The 19,121-nt window shown below is 38.0% G+C and overlaps 1 protein-coding gene across 1 annotated transcript in view; it reads left to right on the forward strand.

Annotated features, from left to right (window-relative positions):
• The window catches only part of Zcwpw2 (zinc finger CW-type and PWWP domain containing 2), a 111,737-nt gene that overhangs the window by 23,430 nt on the left and 69,186 nt on the right, over nucleotides 1–19,121 (forward strand). The window contains 2 exon segments of the mRNA XM_041676996.1: nucleotides 8,657–9,034; nucleotides 16,002–16,161. Of these exon segments, the coding sequence (XP_041532930.1) occupies nucleotides 8,748–9,034; nucleotides 16,002–16,161 (447 nt within the window). The 5' untranslated portion in view covers nucleotides 8,657–8,747.

Raw genomic sequence — 19,121 nt, forward strand, 5'->3', positions numbered from 1 at the left:
TATTTAAATATTTGTGAGCACACAAAACATTCCAGATTGGTTATCTAAATGTAAGAAACAGAGCAATTGAAAGAAATATATGGAAGATTTTATTTCTAATCTTGGAGGTAAATAAGCATTATTTAATAAACAGAAATTTAAGTTCTATAAAATTTTAGCTTTCTTTGTGTTAAAAGTATAAAGTTAAAAAACATGGCAAGCTTTATGATGATGTTTCCAATATATAAAACAAAGAGTTAATATCCATTATATATCATGAGCTCTACCAAATCTCTGAAAAGAAAGCAATACAACCTAAGTCTAGAATAGAAACAAGGTTTTCCAATAAAAGGAAACATGAGTAGTCAATAAAATCTAATTAGTGGTCAGGGAAGTGTAAATTAAAACTGCAGTAAGATAACTCTGTTAATTAGATTTGAAGAAGTCATTGTTGCTATCCATTGTTGGTCCAGAGATGAGGGGATTGGTGCTTATAAACTGGTACTGGAAATTGAAAGTCAGAATAGCTTTTCACGAGGCCTGTTTAGAATTGTCTCCTTAAAATTGTGCAAACCTTTTAATGTAGCATTTCCGTTGTAGACATATATATGATCCAATACTTGAATTGACAAATATGCAATGATGTTTGCTATAGTATTGATTATACTCTCCCAAAACCGGAGAAAGCAAAACAAATAATGCCCCCCAAACCAGAGGCCTTTTGACTCAGTTTGTCAGTCATACTACATATGCTGCAATGATGTAATGTTATGCTGTATAAAGCTCATAGGAATGAAGTGATTTGATATGCTGTCCTCAGAGAAGGTCTATGAGACAAAGAAATATAATTACAAAAGATTCCATGTCTATATTAGAAACATGAATATACATATATAATATGTGAGGTTAATTTATGTGAAGGATGTAGGTAAATTAAGAAAGACTTTATCAATAATTAGGAAAATTAAGCATTTGGTCATATTTGGAAGTTGCAGTTGTTAATAAAAGACTATTTAAATAATTAAAGCCATGAAAGACAAAAAAAAAAAAACAAACCCAAGTCAGTCTTGAAACCATGTTACTTCTTCACAAAGCATAGTTGACAAACTTCATGGTATCACAAAGGGAAACTTTCTTATTTTCTTTAGCGCCAGAGTATTCCTTCCAGTATGTATTTGGTTGGTTCTGATCCATAACTATGAACATGACAGTCAAAAAGAGCAACAAACTGGGCGGTGGTGGCGCATGCCTTTAATCCCAGCACTCTGGAGTTAGAGACAGGCGGATCTCTGGGAGTTCGAGGCCAGCCTGGTCTACAAGAGCTAGTTCCAGGACAGGCTCCAAAGCTACAGAGAAACCCTGTCTCAAAAAAACAAACAAACAAACAAACAAAAACAGAGCAACAACTAGATATATTCAATAAACTTAAATTACAGAGCACAAATAAAAGTATAACATTAAGGCAAAGTTAATAGAAAAAAGTTCAACTAGAAGGGTGTTAAGACCCTTTTTGCTATATTGGACATTTAATCATAGCTGAGTCAGCTTAAGCTTGAATGAAGCTGTAATTTTCTCTTTCAATACATCTAAATTCAAATATTAAGAATAATTTCAAAAACAAAGTGGAGAATTCAGTGCTTGTAAAATCTTTGATTTGTGATGATGTAATTAAAGTTTTATTTATTGTACAAATGTGGTATCACCTCTTTTGATTACATTTTGTCAAATTACATTGCCAGAAATTATACATGTAAAAGGGCTGATTTGGGGGTTTTAAGAATTACAATGTGGTAGACGTAATTTCTGGTAGCCCAGAATCAGTGTTCTAAGGAGGCAATGAAAGTGAGTTATTCAGTGGTCAATATAAGGTTAAGAAAATAGAGTTATTAAATAAATATTAACAAATATTGACGACATTATTTTTGTATTTTATTGGGTCGTAATTTAATAAAAACAAGTTAGCAGAGCCAAGAGAAATTACAGAAAACATACAAACACATACAAAGTAAGCAATACTAGTGAGTCACTGAAGAAACCATAGGAAGAATAAAACTTCTTCGAGTCAAATGAGAATGAAATATCCAGATCTTTGGGTTAAAGAAAACAGTTCTAAGAGGGAAGTGTATAGAAATGTGTATCTATCAGGAGAAAACTGAGAGATACTAAATGAGCTATCCATAGAGCTTAGCCATTATTTTATATCTGCCTTGATTTTTATTGTTTCCCAGCTCTTCAGCTCTATGGATAGCTCATTTAATATCTCTCATACTAAGAATTACTTCTTTGCAAAGACAAGCATGATACTCAAGTCCTTCACCAAGCTGGTCAAAAGAGAGCATCAAGCCAATATGACTAGAGATAAAAAGAACATATTAGAGTGGATGCCCCTGAAACCAAGACCATAGTCAGGAGATTTTCAAAATTTATACAAAATAAATTGGAAATCTAGAAGAAGTGAATAAAATTCTATACACATAAAACTTGAGCCAAAATTTAACCAATAATATATAAATACCCAGATAGATACAGACAGGAACAATGAAACAATAAGACTGTTCCAACAAAGGCTAGCCCAGGCCTGGGTTGAGTCATTGTTGAATGCTTTTGTTTGTCATAGCCAGAACCTGGAAATAACCTAAATGCCCCTCGACTGAAGAATGGATAAGGAAAATATGGTACATTTACACAATGGATTACTACACAGCAGAAAAAAATAACGACATCTTGAATTTTGCAAGAAAATGATTGGAGCTAGAAAACATTGAGTGAGGTAACCCAGACACAGAAAGACAAGTTATCACATGTACTCACTCATAGGTGGTTTTTAAACATAAAGAAAACCAGCCTACAAACCACAATCCCAGAGAACTTAGACAACAATGAGGACACTAAGAGAGACTTACATAGATCTAATCTACATGAAAAGTAGAAAAAAAAGATCTCCTGAGTAAATTGGAAATATGGAGACCTTGGGGGAGGATTAAAGAGGGGAGGGGAGCATAAAAAATGTAGAGCTCAATAAAAAATCAATAAAAAAAAAATAACACCAGTGCTCCCCAGTGTGTTCCTTAAAACAGCAAATGAAGGAATGCCTTTATATTTATTCAACAAAGATAAAAGATACCACACAATAGAAGAGTACAGATAATTATTCTTGATAGACATAAAAGCAAAAATCCTCAAAATCTTTACAATCTAAATTCAATGACATATTTACAAATACTTCATGGTAAAGTTGGTTTAATGCCAGAAATGTAAGAATGCAAATTAGTAAACACAGTAGCGCACATTAGTAGAATAGAAACCACGTATTTCATTTCAATAGATGCAGCAAAAAAGTCTGCAACAAAATTTAACATCTCTTTCTGATAAAGAAAATATCCCTGAAGAAATGATCAATAGGAATAGCAGGATTATACCTAAATATAACAAAAATCATTTACAACGAATATATAACCAACATTATACTGAATGCAAATAAACTGAAAAAAAATTTCCCTTAAAATCAGGAATGAAACAAAAGTATCCATAGTTACTCAATATAATCTAAGTTTGAAATCTTAGCCATAGCAATAACACAAGGGAGAAAATAAGAGGGATATAAAATGAAAGAAGTCAAGTTATATTTGCTGACAATCTGATCTCATCTATGAAAGACCATAAAAGACCCTAAAACATGACAAGAAAATTTGTAGATCCAATATACATTTTCATCAGTGTTGCAGGATACAAACTCTCACACAAAATCAAGAACTTTCCTTTGTATATTTGTTTTTCTGGAAAAAGAACCAACCTTATTAGCTGCAACCATAATAAATAAAAAGTAAACAGTAAATTTCTGAAGAAATAAATAGAAAATAGTAGAAGATGGAAAAGGCATCCCATGTTCATGGATTAGCAGTTAGTCTTGAGAGAATGGCTATATTATTAAAAGTGCTCTACAGATTCACTATAGCTGCCTTTAAAACTCCAATGACATTCTTCACAGTAGTAGGAAAGAATTAATATAGAAAAGCAAAAGACCCTAAATGTTAAACCTGCCTTTGAGGCATCACAATGCCTGATACCAAATTTTAATACAGTGAAATAATAATAGAAAAAGTATGAGATTGACAATTAAGCCAAGCTCATGGCTCAGTAAAACAGGACCAGAAACAAACCTATGCAACCACCTCCATCTAATCTTCTATTAAGAGGCCGAAAACCTAGGTTGGAAAAGAAACAGACTCTGTACTGGTGCTGGGAAAATTGGAAATCCGTGGGTAAAAGATAGAAATAGACTGCCATGTCTCACCTGCACAAAAATCAATTCAAAATTGAACAATGACTTAAATGTAAGACCTGGAACTTTGAAACTGAAGGAGAGCAGAGGGACCCATGTATCTAGGCACAAGACTTTCTGAATAAGACTCCCAACAGCTCAGGAAAGAAGAACAAGAATTTAAATTGCCTCAGGCAGATACAGAGTAAAAGTTCATTAAGAGTTCATCTCACTTGATCAGAGTGACTATTGTCATGAAAAGCAGACAGCATGTGCTGGTGAAGAAGCTGGGGAAAGGAACACTGTGCCCTTGTAGTGGCACTGTAAACTAATGGAGCATACAAGTCAGTGTGCCGGTTCCTCCACAAACTGGGGACAAAGCTGTCATTTAATCCAATTGTACAATTTTGAATGTGCACCCAAAAGGATACAGCCAAGTTTCTATAGATATTCCTGCATACATGTATCTGTCATATTACTCGTCACCAGCCAAGCTATGGGACAGGCCTGGGCAGGACAGTGATAGCTACTGGATCAAAGGAAATAATGTGAAATGGATGGGGGAAGATGGGAGTTTAGAGTTTGGATGGCAATAACCAATGTTCTGAGAAAGAAATTGGGGAAATATATGCATCACTCCATTCATTTTTACCTCAAGAAAAAAATATTTTCTGTGAATAAACCTAATCAAGGAATTGAAAAACCTCTACAGTGAAAACCTGGAACACTGAGGAAGGTAACTGAGGTAGATACTAGATTGAAAAGACCACATGCTCTGGGATTGGAAGAATTCATATTGCGAAAATGCTATCTTACCATAAGTGACACACATTATCCCCATCCAAATCTCAGTGCCATTCTTCACAGCAATAGAAAATAAAACCTTAATTCACAAAGGACCCCAGATACTGTAAGGAATCCTGAGCAGAAAAGACTGGTGCAGGAGATATCACTACAACCAATTTCAAGTTATATTACAGAGCCATTTTAATAAAAGCATCCCAGTGTAGACACAAGACAGATAAGTCAATCAGTAAAATACATGATCTGGACACGGATCTACATACCTGCAATCACTTGAGTTTTTTGATGCCAAAATGATACCAAAAAATATACATTGGACAAAAGACAGCATCTTTTGCAAATGGCTGTGGGAGAAGTAAATATTCCCATGTCGAAGGAGGAAGCTAGATCCATGTTTGTTACCTTGTACAAAAAAATTGATTTCAAATGGATGTAATATCTCAATGTAGGACCTGAAACTCTGAAACCATTGGAAGAAGAAACCAAAGGGATTATTAAAGACATAGGCAGTGGCAGTAACTTCCTGAATAGGGGACCACTCACTCAGGATATAATGTCAGTAGTGGACAAATGGGATCTCACGTAATCAAAGAGCTTCTGCAGAACTATATAGAAGCAATTAACAGAGTTTGCCAACACCCTCCAAAATGGGAGAAATTCTGTGCTAACTATACATATGATATGATTAATATCTAGAATGTACAAATAACAAAAAAAAGCAATTTTTTAGTTTGGAAAAGGATTCAAACAAGTCAGTAAATGGCTAAAAGAGCAGGTAGTGCTCAAATAATGAAACATAAAGTTGTTCAATAAACACATGTAAAAAGCCCAACCTCTTTATCATAGAAATTCAAATTCAAATTGCACTGAGATTTGATCTCATACCAGTAAGAATATCAGTAAGTAAGAAAAAATTCTGGTGAGGATGTGGATCAAAGTGAACCTTCCACTGTGTGTGGGAACCTTACACTGTGTGTGTAAACTAGTGCAGACTCTATGGAAATTGGTATAGAGGTTCTAAAAAAAAGTCATTTTCCCTGTGACCTAGTTATACCACTCCTGGATATTTCCCCAAAGAACTCCAAGACAACATATCACAGAGATTCTTGCACAGCAATATTTGTGGTAGTAGTGGTTACAGTTCCAGCAATAAAGAGACAATGGGGACTAGAGAAGAAAAATCTGGTGCATTTGTACAATGGATTTTTTTTTTAAATCTCTTTTTAAAAAAAAAATATTTATTTATTATGTATACAACATTCTTTCTGTGTGTATGCCTGAAGGCCAGAAGAGGGCACCAGACCTCATTACAGATGGTTGTGAGCCACCATGTGGTTCCTGGGAATTGAACTCAGGACCTTTGGAAGAGCGGGCAATGCTCTTAACTGCTGAGCCATCTCTCCAGCCCAAAATGTATGTTTTTTGTTTTTTTTTTTCAAGACAGGGTTTCTCTGTGGTTTTGGAGCCTGTCCTGGAACTAGCTCTGTAGACCAGGCTGGCCTTGAACTCACAAAGATCCGCCTGCCTCTGCCCCCCAAGTGCTGGGATTAAAGGTGTGCGCCACCACCGCCCCGGAATTCTTTTCATACATAAAGAAGTATGAAGTTATATTATTTTAGGAAAATGTATGTAACTGGAAAATAATATCAGGTGAATTAAGGCAGTCTCAGAAAAAATTGTTTTTGAAAATCATGGTTCATAGGTTTTATGTAGATGTGGAAATTTATAAATGTATGTATGACATAAATATAGACTGGACTCTCAGGAAATAAATGGGACTAACAGGAGGGAGGATGGGTGAAAAAGGAAGGCCATGCTTGAAGGTTATGAGGGGAACATGCTCAACATAAAATATCTACTTCTATTAAAATAATATTATGTAGCAAACATTATGCTATATACAATGGAAAGTTTGAAAAATGCATAGGAAATAAAGATGAAAATGCAGTTAATAAAAAAGTGTTAAAAACTTAGAACACAGTAATCAATGACTAATGTGCATATTGGCTATTTCAAATGCAGTTTGTGGAGTGCAAGTGAGGAGCATGATGGGTAGACAAAAGATACAGATGTGATTAACTTGTGAACTAGAAGGTCTGCTTAAATGATGCTAGTGTTTGGATAGTACTGTTGTACTGATTCATCGCTGCTGTGCACCAAAATGTTTTTACACTTACTTATTTACTTTGTGTGTATGTGTGCACGTGCATATATTAGGGCATGCATGTGGAAATTGGAGGAAAATGTATGGGAGTCAGTTTTCTCCTTCCACCGTGTGAGTTAGGGGTGTCATACTCAGTACACCAGTCTTGGCAGCAGGTCCCTTTATCCACTGAGCCATTTTGCCAGCTCCCACATGACCTTTTGTTTATTCAAAATATACTATTGGGAAATGCATTGTCAATACTTAGTTTCGTCATTAGTATGTATGTCAGTGTTGTTACTGATGCTGAATGGGGAGTTTTAACACACTGCTCTATTCATACATGTAGATGCCTCATAACAAAGGTCCAAGAAGATGCCTTGTTAGTGAGATAAGGGGTAGAACTTTCTAAGGAGAGGGTGTGTAGGAACAGTCTGCTTGTTTGTCCCGGCCACCCAGAACTGAAATAATCACACAGAAACCATGTTATTTAAATCATTGCTTGGCCCCTTAGCTCTAGCTTTTTATTGGCTAACTCCTATATCTTAATTTAACCCATTTCTATTAATCTGTATATCACCATAAGGTCGTTGAGCAAAGTTTCAGCACGTCTACCTCTGGCACAGATCCATGGCATTTCCCTGACTCTGCCTTCTTCCTCCCAGAATTCAGTTCTATCTTCCCCACCTACCTAAGTTCTGCCCTATCAATAGGCCAAGGCAGTTTCTTTACTCATTAATGGTAATCACAATACACAGAGGGGACTCCCACATCAAGGGTGTGTATCTTACTTGTAAATCATTACAGTTCTCATGAGGCGAAACATTTGCTGCATTTGGGTTTCTTGATTTTTAGAAACAGAACAGGACAATGCACGATGCTCTCTGTATTCTCTAGAGCAGTGCAGCTAAGGACAAGACCACAGAGTTAAGAGCCCAGTTGCCTGTTTAAACCTCAGCTCTACAGGTACTGTACCTGGAGCTTAAACATGCTTTTTTTTTTTTTTTTTTTTTGCTTCATTTTCCTTGGCAAAATGGGTATGATACAAGCTGTGTGCATAAAGCACTTGAGACCTGACAGCTGGTAACTTTGTGTGTGTTATGCTCATCCTAGCACCTAGGAAGCTTAGGCAAAAGGGTACAGAGTTTGAGACCAGCCTGGGCTACAGCATAGGATTGTCTCAAAAAGGAAAGCAATAACTTGTTCATAGTGAATGTCAGTAATAGACATTGCTGAGCTAGACTCCAATCTTCTAGTAGATTTGTCCTGTTTTTAATTTCAGAAAGCACTTATTTTGAGGGTAATTTACATGTCTGCTGTGTTTTTGCTGTGGGTCAGCAGAATATAATGCGCCACCTGCATGCCTTCCGTACCAGGTGCACAGGAGTGGGCAGAAAATAGGAAAGAACTGTTTCTCGTGATTTAAATTATATCTCATACTCTTGAATCTGTATTTTTTTATTTTCCAGATTAAATTCACTTCTGAGGAAAAACAAACAAAAAATAAACAGAGCAAAACAGAACAAAAAATAAGCTAGCAGAGTGGTCAGTAGCAGCTCAATGGACCTGGCTCTGGAAAGCAGCGAGTTTGTAAACAGAGTGTGGGTTCAGTGTGAGAATGAAAGCTGCCTGAAGTGGAGGCTGCTGTCTCCTGAGGCTGCGGCCAGGGTGGAGCGCAGCGAGCCCTGGTACTGCTTCATGAACGCTGACTCCAGCTACAACAGCTGCTCAGTCTCCGAGGAGGATTTCCCAGCAGAGTCTCGGTTCCTTGAAAGCGGGTATAAGATTGTCTATTCACAGCTTCCTCTGGGAAGCCTGGTTTTGGTGAAATTGCAGAATTGGCCAACGTAAGTAAGGGATTTACTTGTTGTTTATTACTTATTAATTATCATCACTTAATTACTGATTTCTTTAATTTTTATTACCTTTACTTATTTTCATATGTGTTCGTAGGTCTGTGTGCATGAGTGTGTATGTATGAGTGTGTGTGTGCATGAGTGTGTGCATGAGTGTGTGTGTATGAGTGTGTGTGCATGAGTGTGTGTGTATAAGTGTGTGTGTATGAGTGTGTGCATGAGTGTGTGTGTGTATGAGTGTGTGTGTGCATGAGTGTGTGTGTATGAGTGTGTGTGTATGAGTGTGTGTATGAGTGTGTGTGTATGAGTGTGTGTGTATGAGTGTGTGTATGAGTGTGTGTATGAGTGTGTGTGTATGAGTGTGTGTATGCATGAGTGTGTGTGTGCATGAGTGTGTGCATGAGTGTGTGTGTATAAGTGTGTGTGTGCATGAGTGTGTGTGTGTGTGTGTGTGTGTGTGTGTGTGATGAGTAGATGAAATACCAAGACCGTTTCACTTGCTAGGCTCGCATTACTGCTGAGCTATATGCTTAGCCCTATGCTTTGCATTTGGAGTGGATTTGTCTATTTCTAACTTTTCACCCAGAATTACTCATATTTTTACAAAATAGACTTCCACATTTACAGAAGCCTTGAGGTCACAAAAATTGGGTGTAAGTGTAGTTTCCACATGCCTTCTGTCCACTGAGAATTCAGTCACTCTTCCACTGACACCCCACACCATGTGATTTGTTAAAATTAATGACCCTACTTAGACATATCCTAGTTATCTCCAGAGTTCATGGTGCACATGAGGGTTCACTCTAGGCTTACACTCCGTGTTTTGACAGGAATAATCTCACAGTCAGTTCTTCCTCCTCCATGTGGGTGCTGGGGCTGGAACTCACATCATCAGGCTTGTTGGCAAGTGCCTTTATCTCCTGAACCATCACAGTAGTTCCTTAATTGCCAGTCTCTGATGCTGTCTTTGTCATCTGAGTTGTGTTCACTCTGCTTTCTTAAGTGAGAATTAGGTAATTCAACTCATCTCTTATTTTTTCATCCTAATTTAAACAAAGCTATAATTTTTTTCCAGGAACTGTAATAAACATTTTATTTTATTCATCTTGAAATAGTTGCAAATTCTTTATTGAAATGGGTTATTTTTTGTTTCTAAAGAACAAACATTTGAGGATCTTCATTATTCCTTACATGCTTAAAATATTTTTCATTAAATTTACATGTATTTCTTTATATTTTAGAGCTTTGTATTATGGGTCGAATTTCCAAATATATACTATTTTCAGTGTATAAGACTTAGAATCTATTTAAACTTTCTTGACTTAAAGGCAGTTATACTGTTCACTCTTATGACTGGATTTTGCCTCAGGACTCTATATTATCATTGAGGCAATCTTTTCTATCTTTGGTATATCATTTTCTTGAACTGTTCTCATCTTTTTACACCTTTAAAAATTTAAATATTTCTCCTCTACATAGTTTTTTCTGAAGATGCCAGTTGTTATTTTATTCCTTTCAATTTGACATTAATTTTTGAAGTTTTAAAAAGGTTTTCATTAATTTTAATACTTTTCTATCTTTAACTACTCATTTTAAATGGTTTTCTAGTTCACACATGTACATTGTATCTACTCTGTTTTCTTTAATTCTGTTAAGGCAACTTGAAATCTTAGTGCAATCTTATTTCCTCAAAACCATTCCTCTGTGGCAAGCTTTCATCTTTTGATATTTTTGTCTCATACTATTTTTACCATACTAACTTAGTACTAGCTTCTTCTGGGATCCTGTGGGGATGGAAGAGGCTAGGGAAGTAAGTGATTTGCTGTGTGCCCTGCCTGACCTGGGCTCAGAGCTCTTTCCACCTAGCAGCAAGCCTCAGGCCTCAAGGCCAAGCAGGGCCAACCAGCAGAGGTGTTTGTGCTTCACCACAGAGGGAGAGGCCACCACACACTGCTCTCCACAGTCACAGCTCCTTTCTCCCCAGACTTCTCATCTGTTTGGGTCCAACCTCTTCAGTCTCCTAGGGTACGTCTGTGGTCATCTCCCACTCAGACCTGTGGCAGGGTATCCCTAGGGTCCCTAACTTGTAACTGTTCCTTGTTTTCAGTAACTGCCTACTCTTCCAGACAATGGCTGTCTTCTCTAGTGGTAACTGGACTCCAGGGGTGACAAGAGAAGCAGTGGATTTTTTTCTCCTTGGCCCTGGAGAGCAGAGGGGAAGCTGTGGACTGGCTCCTTCTGTTCTGGGTGTGCTTTCTAGTGGTTCTGGCACCTCTTTGGGAACTATCAATGTCCCTTCTCTCTGTTAGCCCAGTTCTGAGCTCCCTGGAGTCCCATAGGGGAAGACTAATCTAGCAACCAAACAAGTTCCTTTGCTCCTGGTGATCCTGTCCTCTTGGCTTTATTTTTTTTCCCCAGCAGTTTGTTTGTTAGTTTTTTAAATCAGAGTTATCTTTTTTCCTTGGCAATGATCTCTGTTAGATGTTAATGTTCCCAGGATTCCTCAGTGTTGCAGCACATTCAGAATTGCTGTTGCCTCGTTGCAGTTTAGCCTGTTGCTGTCGGTTCGGCCTGCTGGGCTCTCCAGTTCTCTTCTCTCAGATTTGTCAGATGATCCCTGGGATTTGCCCTTTCACCCTTCTTTCCTCTCACAAACACTAGTGCTGCAGGTCCCATAGGACTGTCTCACTGATCTGTTATGCGCATGTGCAGTGGCGCATCACTCAGCTTCATCAAGGCAGTTGTAGGGCAAGTGTAGTGCGGCTGTGCTTGCTCGCCCTGTATTTCTGAAGAAACCGTGCAGGATTGAGTCTGTATCACCACCAACACTACCCTTCTGGAACCTTTGACTAGTGTTCTGAACATTTACACTACAAAACTCAAGTATATTGACGTATTATCTTGGTCTCTATGAAGACCATAGGGAATTGACCATATAAGGAGGGGCTGTGACAGGCCTGTTTTGATATGTACATATGTACAATAGACCTAGTAGTCGATATGTAGACTTAGGTTCTTGCTTTCTCACTATTTTGTGACAAATCGTGAACCCCACACATTCATATTTTGAATGCTGCCATAACTCCTAAGACCTCAGAATGTGACCATATTTGGATGTAGGACCTTTGAAGAAGTGATTAATTACAAATGAGACCTATTAGGGAATGCTTTAGTTCTATTTTGCTGGTATTTTTGTAAGGCAGAGATTGGGGCATGCACATGCAAGACAGAAGGACTGAAAACACAGTAGAAAGGTGGCATCTGCCAGCCTGGGAGAGAGTAAAGCTAACTACTCCTGCTTCAGTCTTGATTGCTGACCTACAGAAGCTGTAGAGAGTAAATGTGTCTTGCTTCTTCAAGTCTGTGATATTCTCTTACAACAGCCCTAACAAACTCATACATCTACTCCCTAACAAATCTGTGACATCTCTGTCCTTTCGTTATGAAGGCTTTTCTGGGGATCAAAATGACAATATTGTAAACATTGTTATTACCTCCCACATTATAATAAACATAAACATCAATTGGTCATATAAGACCCAGTATTTTAAGGGACATGTAATATGAAATTTACTGAAATTATCGTAAAGGGATTTGAGGTTCTCCGTTACTTTTCATCTCTAAGCAAATGTTTGAAAGCAGAGTGAAAGTGTATTTGAAAGCTATTCCCACATCGGAAGTTTGAGGTTTAGTAACTGTATTTCAAGAAGTGAATTTGCTTTTATCAATTAATATATTTGAAGAACAGAAAATTTCACTAGGAATTAGTAACTGAGGCAAAGAACTTAAAATTTTACATGAAATATGTTTAAATCTAGTCCCTAAATTATCTTTAATTTGTGATTACTGTCATCGACATGCTTGAAAAACAGCTGCATCTCCCCTTCTTCGGAGAACAATGCATTTGACTGTGCGTCATTTATGTTCCTTTTCATGAGCTAAGTTGAACACAAATTTAAACTTCAAATTAAGAAACTGAAATCTACTTGCATTGTTTATTCAATGGCACAAATGTATAGAATGATAATAACAAGACAAATTACAATAGTAAAATGTAGAGGTAGAATTAACCCACAAGAAACCGTCAAAAATCTGCTCTTAATGAGGCAGTATGCCAGATCCTCAAGTACAAAGACAGCTGCCGCCCCCAGAGAAACTTAGAGCACAGACTGATGGGGGCTTCATAGGCAGCTCTTAAGGTCAGAACCACCATCTTGCCAGCATCTAGAGTTTCTATTGCTCAGATAACTTGACTCAAGAAAGTTAAAGAGAAACTGATGCAGAATCTTGAAATGTTTATTGAATCTCTTTCTTTCTTTCTTTCTTTCTTCTTTCTTTCTTTTTAAATAAAAGCAAAAGGTTCTCAGGAAAGTAGTACTTGTTGGTCCCATAGTTAATTGTCTCCCACATTCGCATACTAATGAACCTGTAAAGGCACACACAGAGCCTCTTGCTAAACACGGGGAGATATTTCTAAATCATTCTTTTCAGCTGCACCAGTTATTCTACATATTCATAATCATATTAGCTTCCTCTGGTTGCCATAACAAAACAGCACACATTAGCTGGCATACATAATGCAGATTTGCTTTTCTACAGCCTCCAAGTCCTGAGATCAAGGTTATCATGGATAATTTCTTTGAAGGCTCTCTCCTTAAGAATGGCCACTTTCTTGCCATGTGCTCACATGTTCTTCCCTCTGCGTGTCTGTGTCCTGATCTCTTCCCATGGGGCAGGCAGTCTCGGACACAGAGCCTGTCCTAATGAGCTCAATTTTAACCAAGTTACTTCTTGTTAATTTGAGACAGGCTCCCGTGTGGTTCAGCTGGCCTTGGACCACACACAGTCTTCCTGCCTCCACCTCCGCAGTGCTGGCAGTCTGTACCTACAGCCCCATGCCCGGCTTTCTTAGTCACATCATTAAAGATCCTTTCTCTGCGTACAGTCACTTTCTGAGATACTGGAAATTAGGTTTTCAGCATCTAAATTTGGCAGGACACATATCAGTCTTATGATGACATATTTTTAATTTCTCAAACAAAAAGTATAAATCATACATATATTTGAACTTTATAACTCATTAGGAACCACAGCAAGAACTAGATGCCTCTAGAAGGCCTGCCACCTGGTAGACGACAGAGTGAGGGCACAGGTTTTCTCACTTGAATGCTGTTAACTCTCCCACTTTCAGAGCTGCTGGCAGCACTGAGCTTGGCAGGCGCGCAGTGGCCAGTGTTACCATGTGAGAGGGACATAATCCAGATCTTAAGCTGTAAACTTCTGTCAGATCTCTGCCAGGGCTCTATATCACAGGATCCTGACTTGCTTTTCTGCCTTTCCTTCCTGCTTTAATTCCACAGTGGCAGGCCAGATGTTGGAATGTTGGTAAAATATTTAAAACTTAATTAGAAACAGGCATGCTGGTACACCTGTAGTCCTAGCGCTCCAGAGGATGAGCCAGGGGGATCATTTGAGGCCAGTGTGGGAAACAAATTAAATGTGCGTGTGTATAAAATTTTGCTATGGATAAAATATGGATTGGATCCTAACAGCATTTCAAATTAACAATTTACATTTTGCTACTTGAATACAAATTGATCATTTTAATTTCAGATGTGTTTTCTAAGATAGTCATTTTATATAAGGTAACATATGAAATGTATAAGAAAATGTTGATTTAATACACAGGATAAATAGGACACATAGCAATAATTAGCATGCTTTATCTGTAGGCAAAAGTAGCCTTTCTGAGCCAAACATCTACTTCCTGTTACATTTTGAGCCGATGCATTACTTGAAAATTCCAGTTTTCTTAGTCAGTGCTAAATTTTTTTTTTTTTTTTTTTTTTGGATTTTCGAGACAGGGTTTCTCTGTGGTTTTGGAGCCTGTCCTGGAACTAGCTCTTGTAGACCAGGCTGGTCTCAAACTCACAGAGATCCACCTGCCTCTGCCTCCCGAGTGCTGGGATTAAAGGCGTGCCCCACCACCGCCCGGCTAGTTGTAGTTGTGAGCTACAATGTCTTTGCTGGGATTTGAACCTGGATCTTATAGAAGAGCAGTCAGTACCCTTAACCACTGAGACATATCTTTCCAGCTCCTGAACATACCTTAAAAGATTTTTTTAAAGTAAAATTTTGCTTAGAGCTCTGAATATTTTTTAGCAAATAAGTGACTTGTCAGTTGAGTGGCTAGAGGGGAGGAGTAGAGTAGAATGGTGGAGTTGAAGTTGTCTTTTCCGTACTTTACAGTGGCATCACTGTTTGAACTATGAGCTGTTTCTCTGCCTGTCACCTGTTAATCTATCTGTTATCTATTTGCCTATAGCTATGTTTCTATCATCTATCTATAATCTATCATCTATCATTTATCTTGTTAATCTATCTGTTATCTATTTGCCTATAGCTATGTTTCTATCATCTATCTTTAATCTATCACCTATCATTTATCTTTAGGCTATTATTGCTTTATAGCTCTCTGTCATTTATTATTTAAAAATTTTATTTCTTTCATATAGCTCATATTTACTTTTTTGTTTTGTTTTTTTATTTTATATTACAACCACAGTTCTCCCTCCCCCTCCTCCCCGTTTACTTCCCCCATCCCAACCCCATCTCCTCCTCCCAGCTGGTAAGGGCTCCCACGGGAGTCAACAAAGTCTGACTTATCATTGACCCTTTCTGCCTCTCAGCGGCGTTCAAATGCTTCCTGTGGATTCTGGATGTCCTTTCTTTTAGAATTCTTTTTCAACTTGTCTGTGACAGCATAAAAATATTTTATTGCTACAAAGATACAATTTATCACTTGTTTATTATTTTTGAAAGGTGTAAGTAGGAATACATTTATGTTAGTTGTTAAAATTTGAAGAAATAAGTTTAATATTTGATTATGAGAGATGTGTCAGTGACTTACATTTTTTTTTAAAAAAAAATGAAACTTATTTTAACTTTTTTTCCAAAGTTGGCCAGGAATACTTTGTCCTGATCCTTTCAGAGGGAAATATGTGGCCTATGACCAGGATGGAAATGTTGACAAGTATCACATAGAATTTCTGGGTGACCCCCACTCAACGGCATGGATAAGTGCAACGTTTGTGGGGCACTTTAGTCTCTCGCTAAAGGTGGGTGCGATAACATAACAACTATGCTTTCTGCAGTTTCCTTTACTTACTGTCAATTTTTATCTTAGATAATAAAACATATTTACATTTGGATTTATGTAAACAAAATAATGCATAGTATGCTTCTACATTGGAGCATGATTTTTTCAAAGAAATTGTGGGTATAAAATATCAGTGAGAGTTTTAAACTTTTCCAGTGGCAATGTAGTAACAGTCAACTGAAGAGTGCACTTTAAAGTGGGTTTAAGGTTGTCATTTCAAATTCTCTTGAGACCAAGCTTCTGCATCAGTCACAGAAAAGTAATTACAGAGGACAACAACTTTTTCAAATTTCAGAGCATTTTGTTACACTAACTCTTTTGTGCCTTTGCACTCTTTTTAGACTTTAATTTGCACATTAAAATTAATTTATAGGTTGGATTCTCAGGCTACAGATGAGAGATGAGCTGGACCTGTTCCCAAGGAGTAGCTGTAGTGAGTGCCAGCCAGCTCAGTTTTCTGGGCTTACACCGGACTCTGTAGCCTTTTATCTGAAAATACTGGATGATAGACAACAGACTTTCTTAGAATTCATTCTAAAGCAGGGGGAAGAGGGAGGTAAATTTTACAAGGCATTTGAACTTTATTTTTTAACACCGGGCAAAGGATTCTAGCAGTAGATTGTTCTGCCTATAGCTGATGAAATTTTATTTTATAGTTTGGTTCAACAGATAGTCAAATACTTTAGAATCTCCATTAACTATGGACTATACATTTATAATACCTCTATAACATGAGGTAGAAATGAATTTGTCTAGAAAGACAGTGTTCCATGCATTTGTGAGAAAAAGAAATGTTTTTTTTTGTTTTATATAATGAAAAATAATTCTCCCTTTCAGTTCAGTCATGTTTGTTTATGGATCTGCTGACTTAATTTAATTACTGAACTCACAGAAATACTCAGTTGCTGTGAAGCCTCTACACACAAGTTGAAGGTTTCCTTACCAATAATTATTACCCTTCTGGAGACATTGAGGTGTGCTTTGAAAAGAGTTCAAGGCAATGTAGAGTTAGTATCTGAAGATACAGGTGCTCCAGGACAAGCATAAAACATAAGTCCCTGAGAAAATATCATCCCCAGAATACTGGGAAATGCCACTGTTCCGAGTTTAGACTGTAGACTTGTAATTTATATTAGTGTGTTCATATAGTCTTCATTAGACCCCTAAAATCCACTCCTCCCATGTTAAAGAACACTTGCTTCTCTTAAGAGTTCAGTGAGAGCCACGCGGAGGTGGCACAAGCCTTTAATCCCCATACTTGGGAGGCAGAGGCAGGTGGATCTCTGTGAGTTCCAGGTTAGCCTGGTCTACAAGAGCTAGATCCAGGACAGGCTCCAAAGCTACAGAGAAACCCTGTCTTGAAAAAACAAAAACAACAAACAAACAACAAAACAAAGAGTTCAGGGAAAAGATTCTGAGATGATGGACTAGGAAACATTAATCTGGTTTTGTCTAGTCCATAACCACAATGGCAGATCTGTCCAGTGTAACTAATCTGAGCTCTGGAGTGTAGTAAAGGTTTGTGACTTCCAGGGAAAGCTTGGGCTGTATAGAGTTAATTTTAGTCAGCCTGCGAATTTAGTGAAGTATTAGCTACCAGACCATCACCCATCCCTGTATCAGGCAGCTGTTATGCAGTTCCTAGAGAAACTTAGCTCTCAAGGTGAGCTGGCAAAAAGGCCCCTGTCCCCAAGCCTGGGGATGTTTCCTCTTCAGTGTTGCCTATGATCACAAGGCTGCATAGAATGACGATGATGGCTCTTGAGGTTGCCCCCTTTCCTTCCATTTTGCACGCTTTTTTCTCCTCAGCTGAAGTGGCTTCCAGTGTGGTGAGAGATTAAGACACTTCGTTCCTCACCTTGACAACCCCACTTTTTTGCTTTCTCTTTTTGGGGACCTGTGTGTGTACATGTGTGTTTATGCCATATACTTTAAAGGTGAGAATGCTAAGATCCTAGAGAACAACCGCGTGTACGAGAGTTAGAAAATGACTGTGCAGACTGACAGCATGCATGACCTGAGAAGTGCTGTCATTTATAAAGAGGTGGGGGCAGTGGCGGGCCACTCGAGGCCTCGGCGGGTTCCCCTGGCAGGTGGGAGACAACTGCCAGTGAGAGAGACAGACAGGCAGGCCATGCAGAGAGTTTGAGTACAGAATTTATTTAGTGGATTATGGAGGGGAAAGGGAAGGGGGAAGAAGGAAAGGGGAGAAGGGGGGGAACAAGGAGGGGGAGGGAGGGAGGGAAGGGGGAAAGATGCAGCAATTACCTCTTCAGAAAAACAAAAATGATGAAGGAAAGGGGAAGAGGGTCTGAGAGACAGTATGACACCATTCTGTCAGCAGGCGTGTCAGAAGGACAAGAGAGATTGGAGCAAAGAGCATCTGATAAAATAATGGCCTAAAACTATGTAAATGTGGTAGAAGACATACTGTAAATATCCAGGGAACTTAGGCAGGATGAAGACATAGTGGTTGGAAGGAGGCAAACTTGACAAAGGTGAGGAGAAGCTGAACTAACAGGGAAAAGGGACACCTTCCGTATGCACATTCTCAGTCCAGGTGTCCGCTGCTGACTGTCAGAATGCTCCTGGCCCAAAGCAATATGGTATGTATATTCAAATTACAGAAAGGAAAACTGTCAATAAAAAAGCCATGGGGACAAAACTGTCCTTCAAAATTGATAGAAATTAAAATATTCCCAGATATAGAAGCTGAGAGAGCTCATTTCCATGAAATCTGCCTGCGTTGAAACACTCAAGGAACCTGCAGGGTGAACTGGAAGAACCCAGACAGTGCCTTGAAGCCAAGATAAGGAATAATAAAAATCTCAATAAAGATAAACACACGAGAAAACATATAAAAGCTAGTATTGTAACAATATTGTGTAACTCTACTTTTTATATCCTAGATGATTTGAG

This window comes from Microtus oregoni, unplaced genomic scaffold (assembly GCF_018167655.1).
Source record: "Microtus oregoni isolate MIOR12 unplaced genomic scaffold, Mior012 000028F_ref0000031, whole genome shotgun sequence".
NCBI lineage: Eukaryota > Metazoa > Chordata > Mammalia > Rodentia > Cricetidae > Microtus > Microtus oregoni.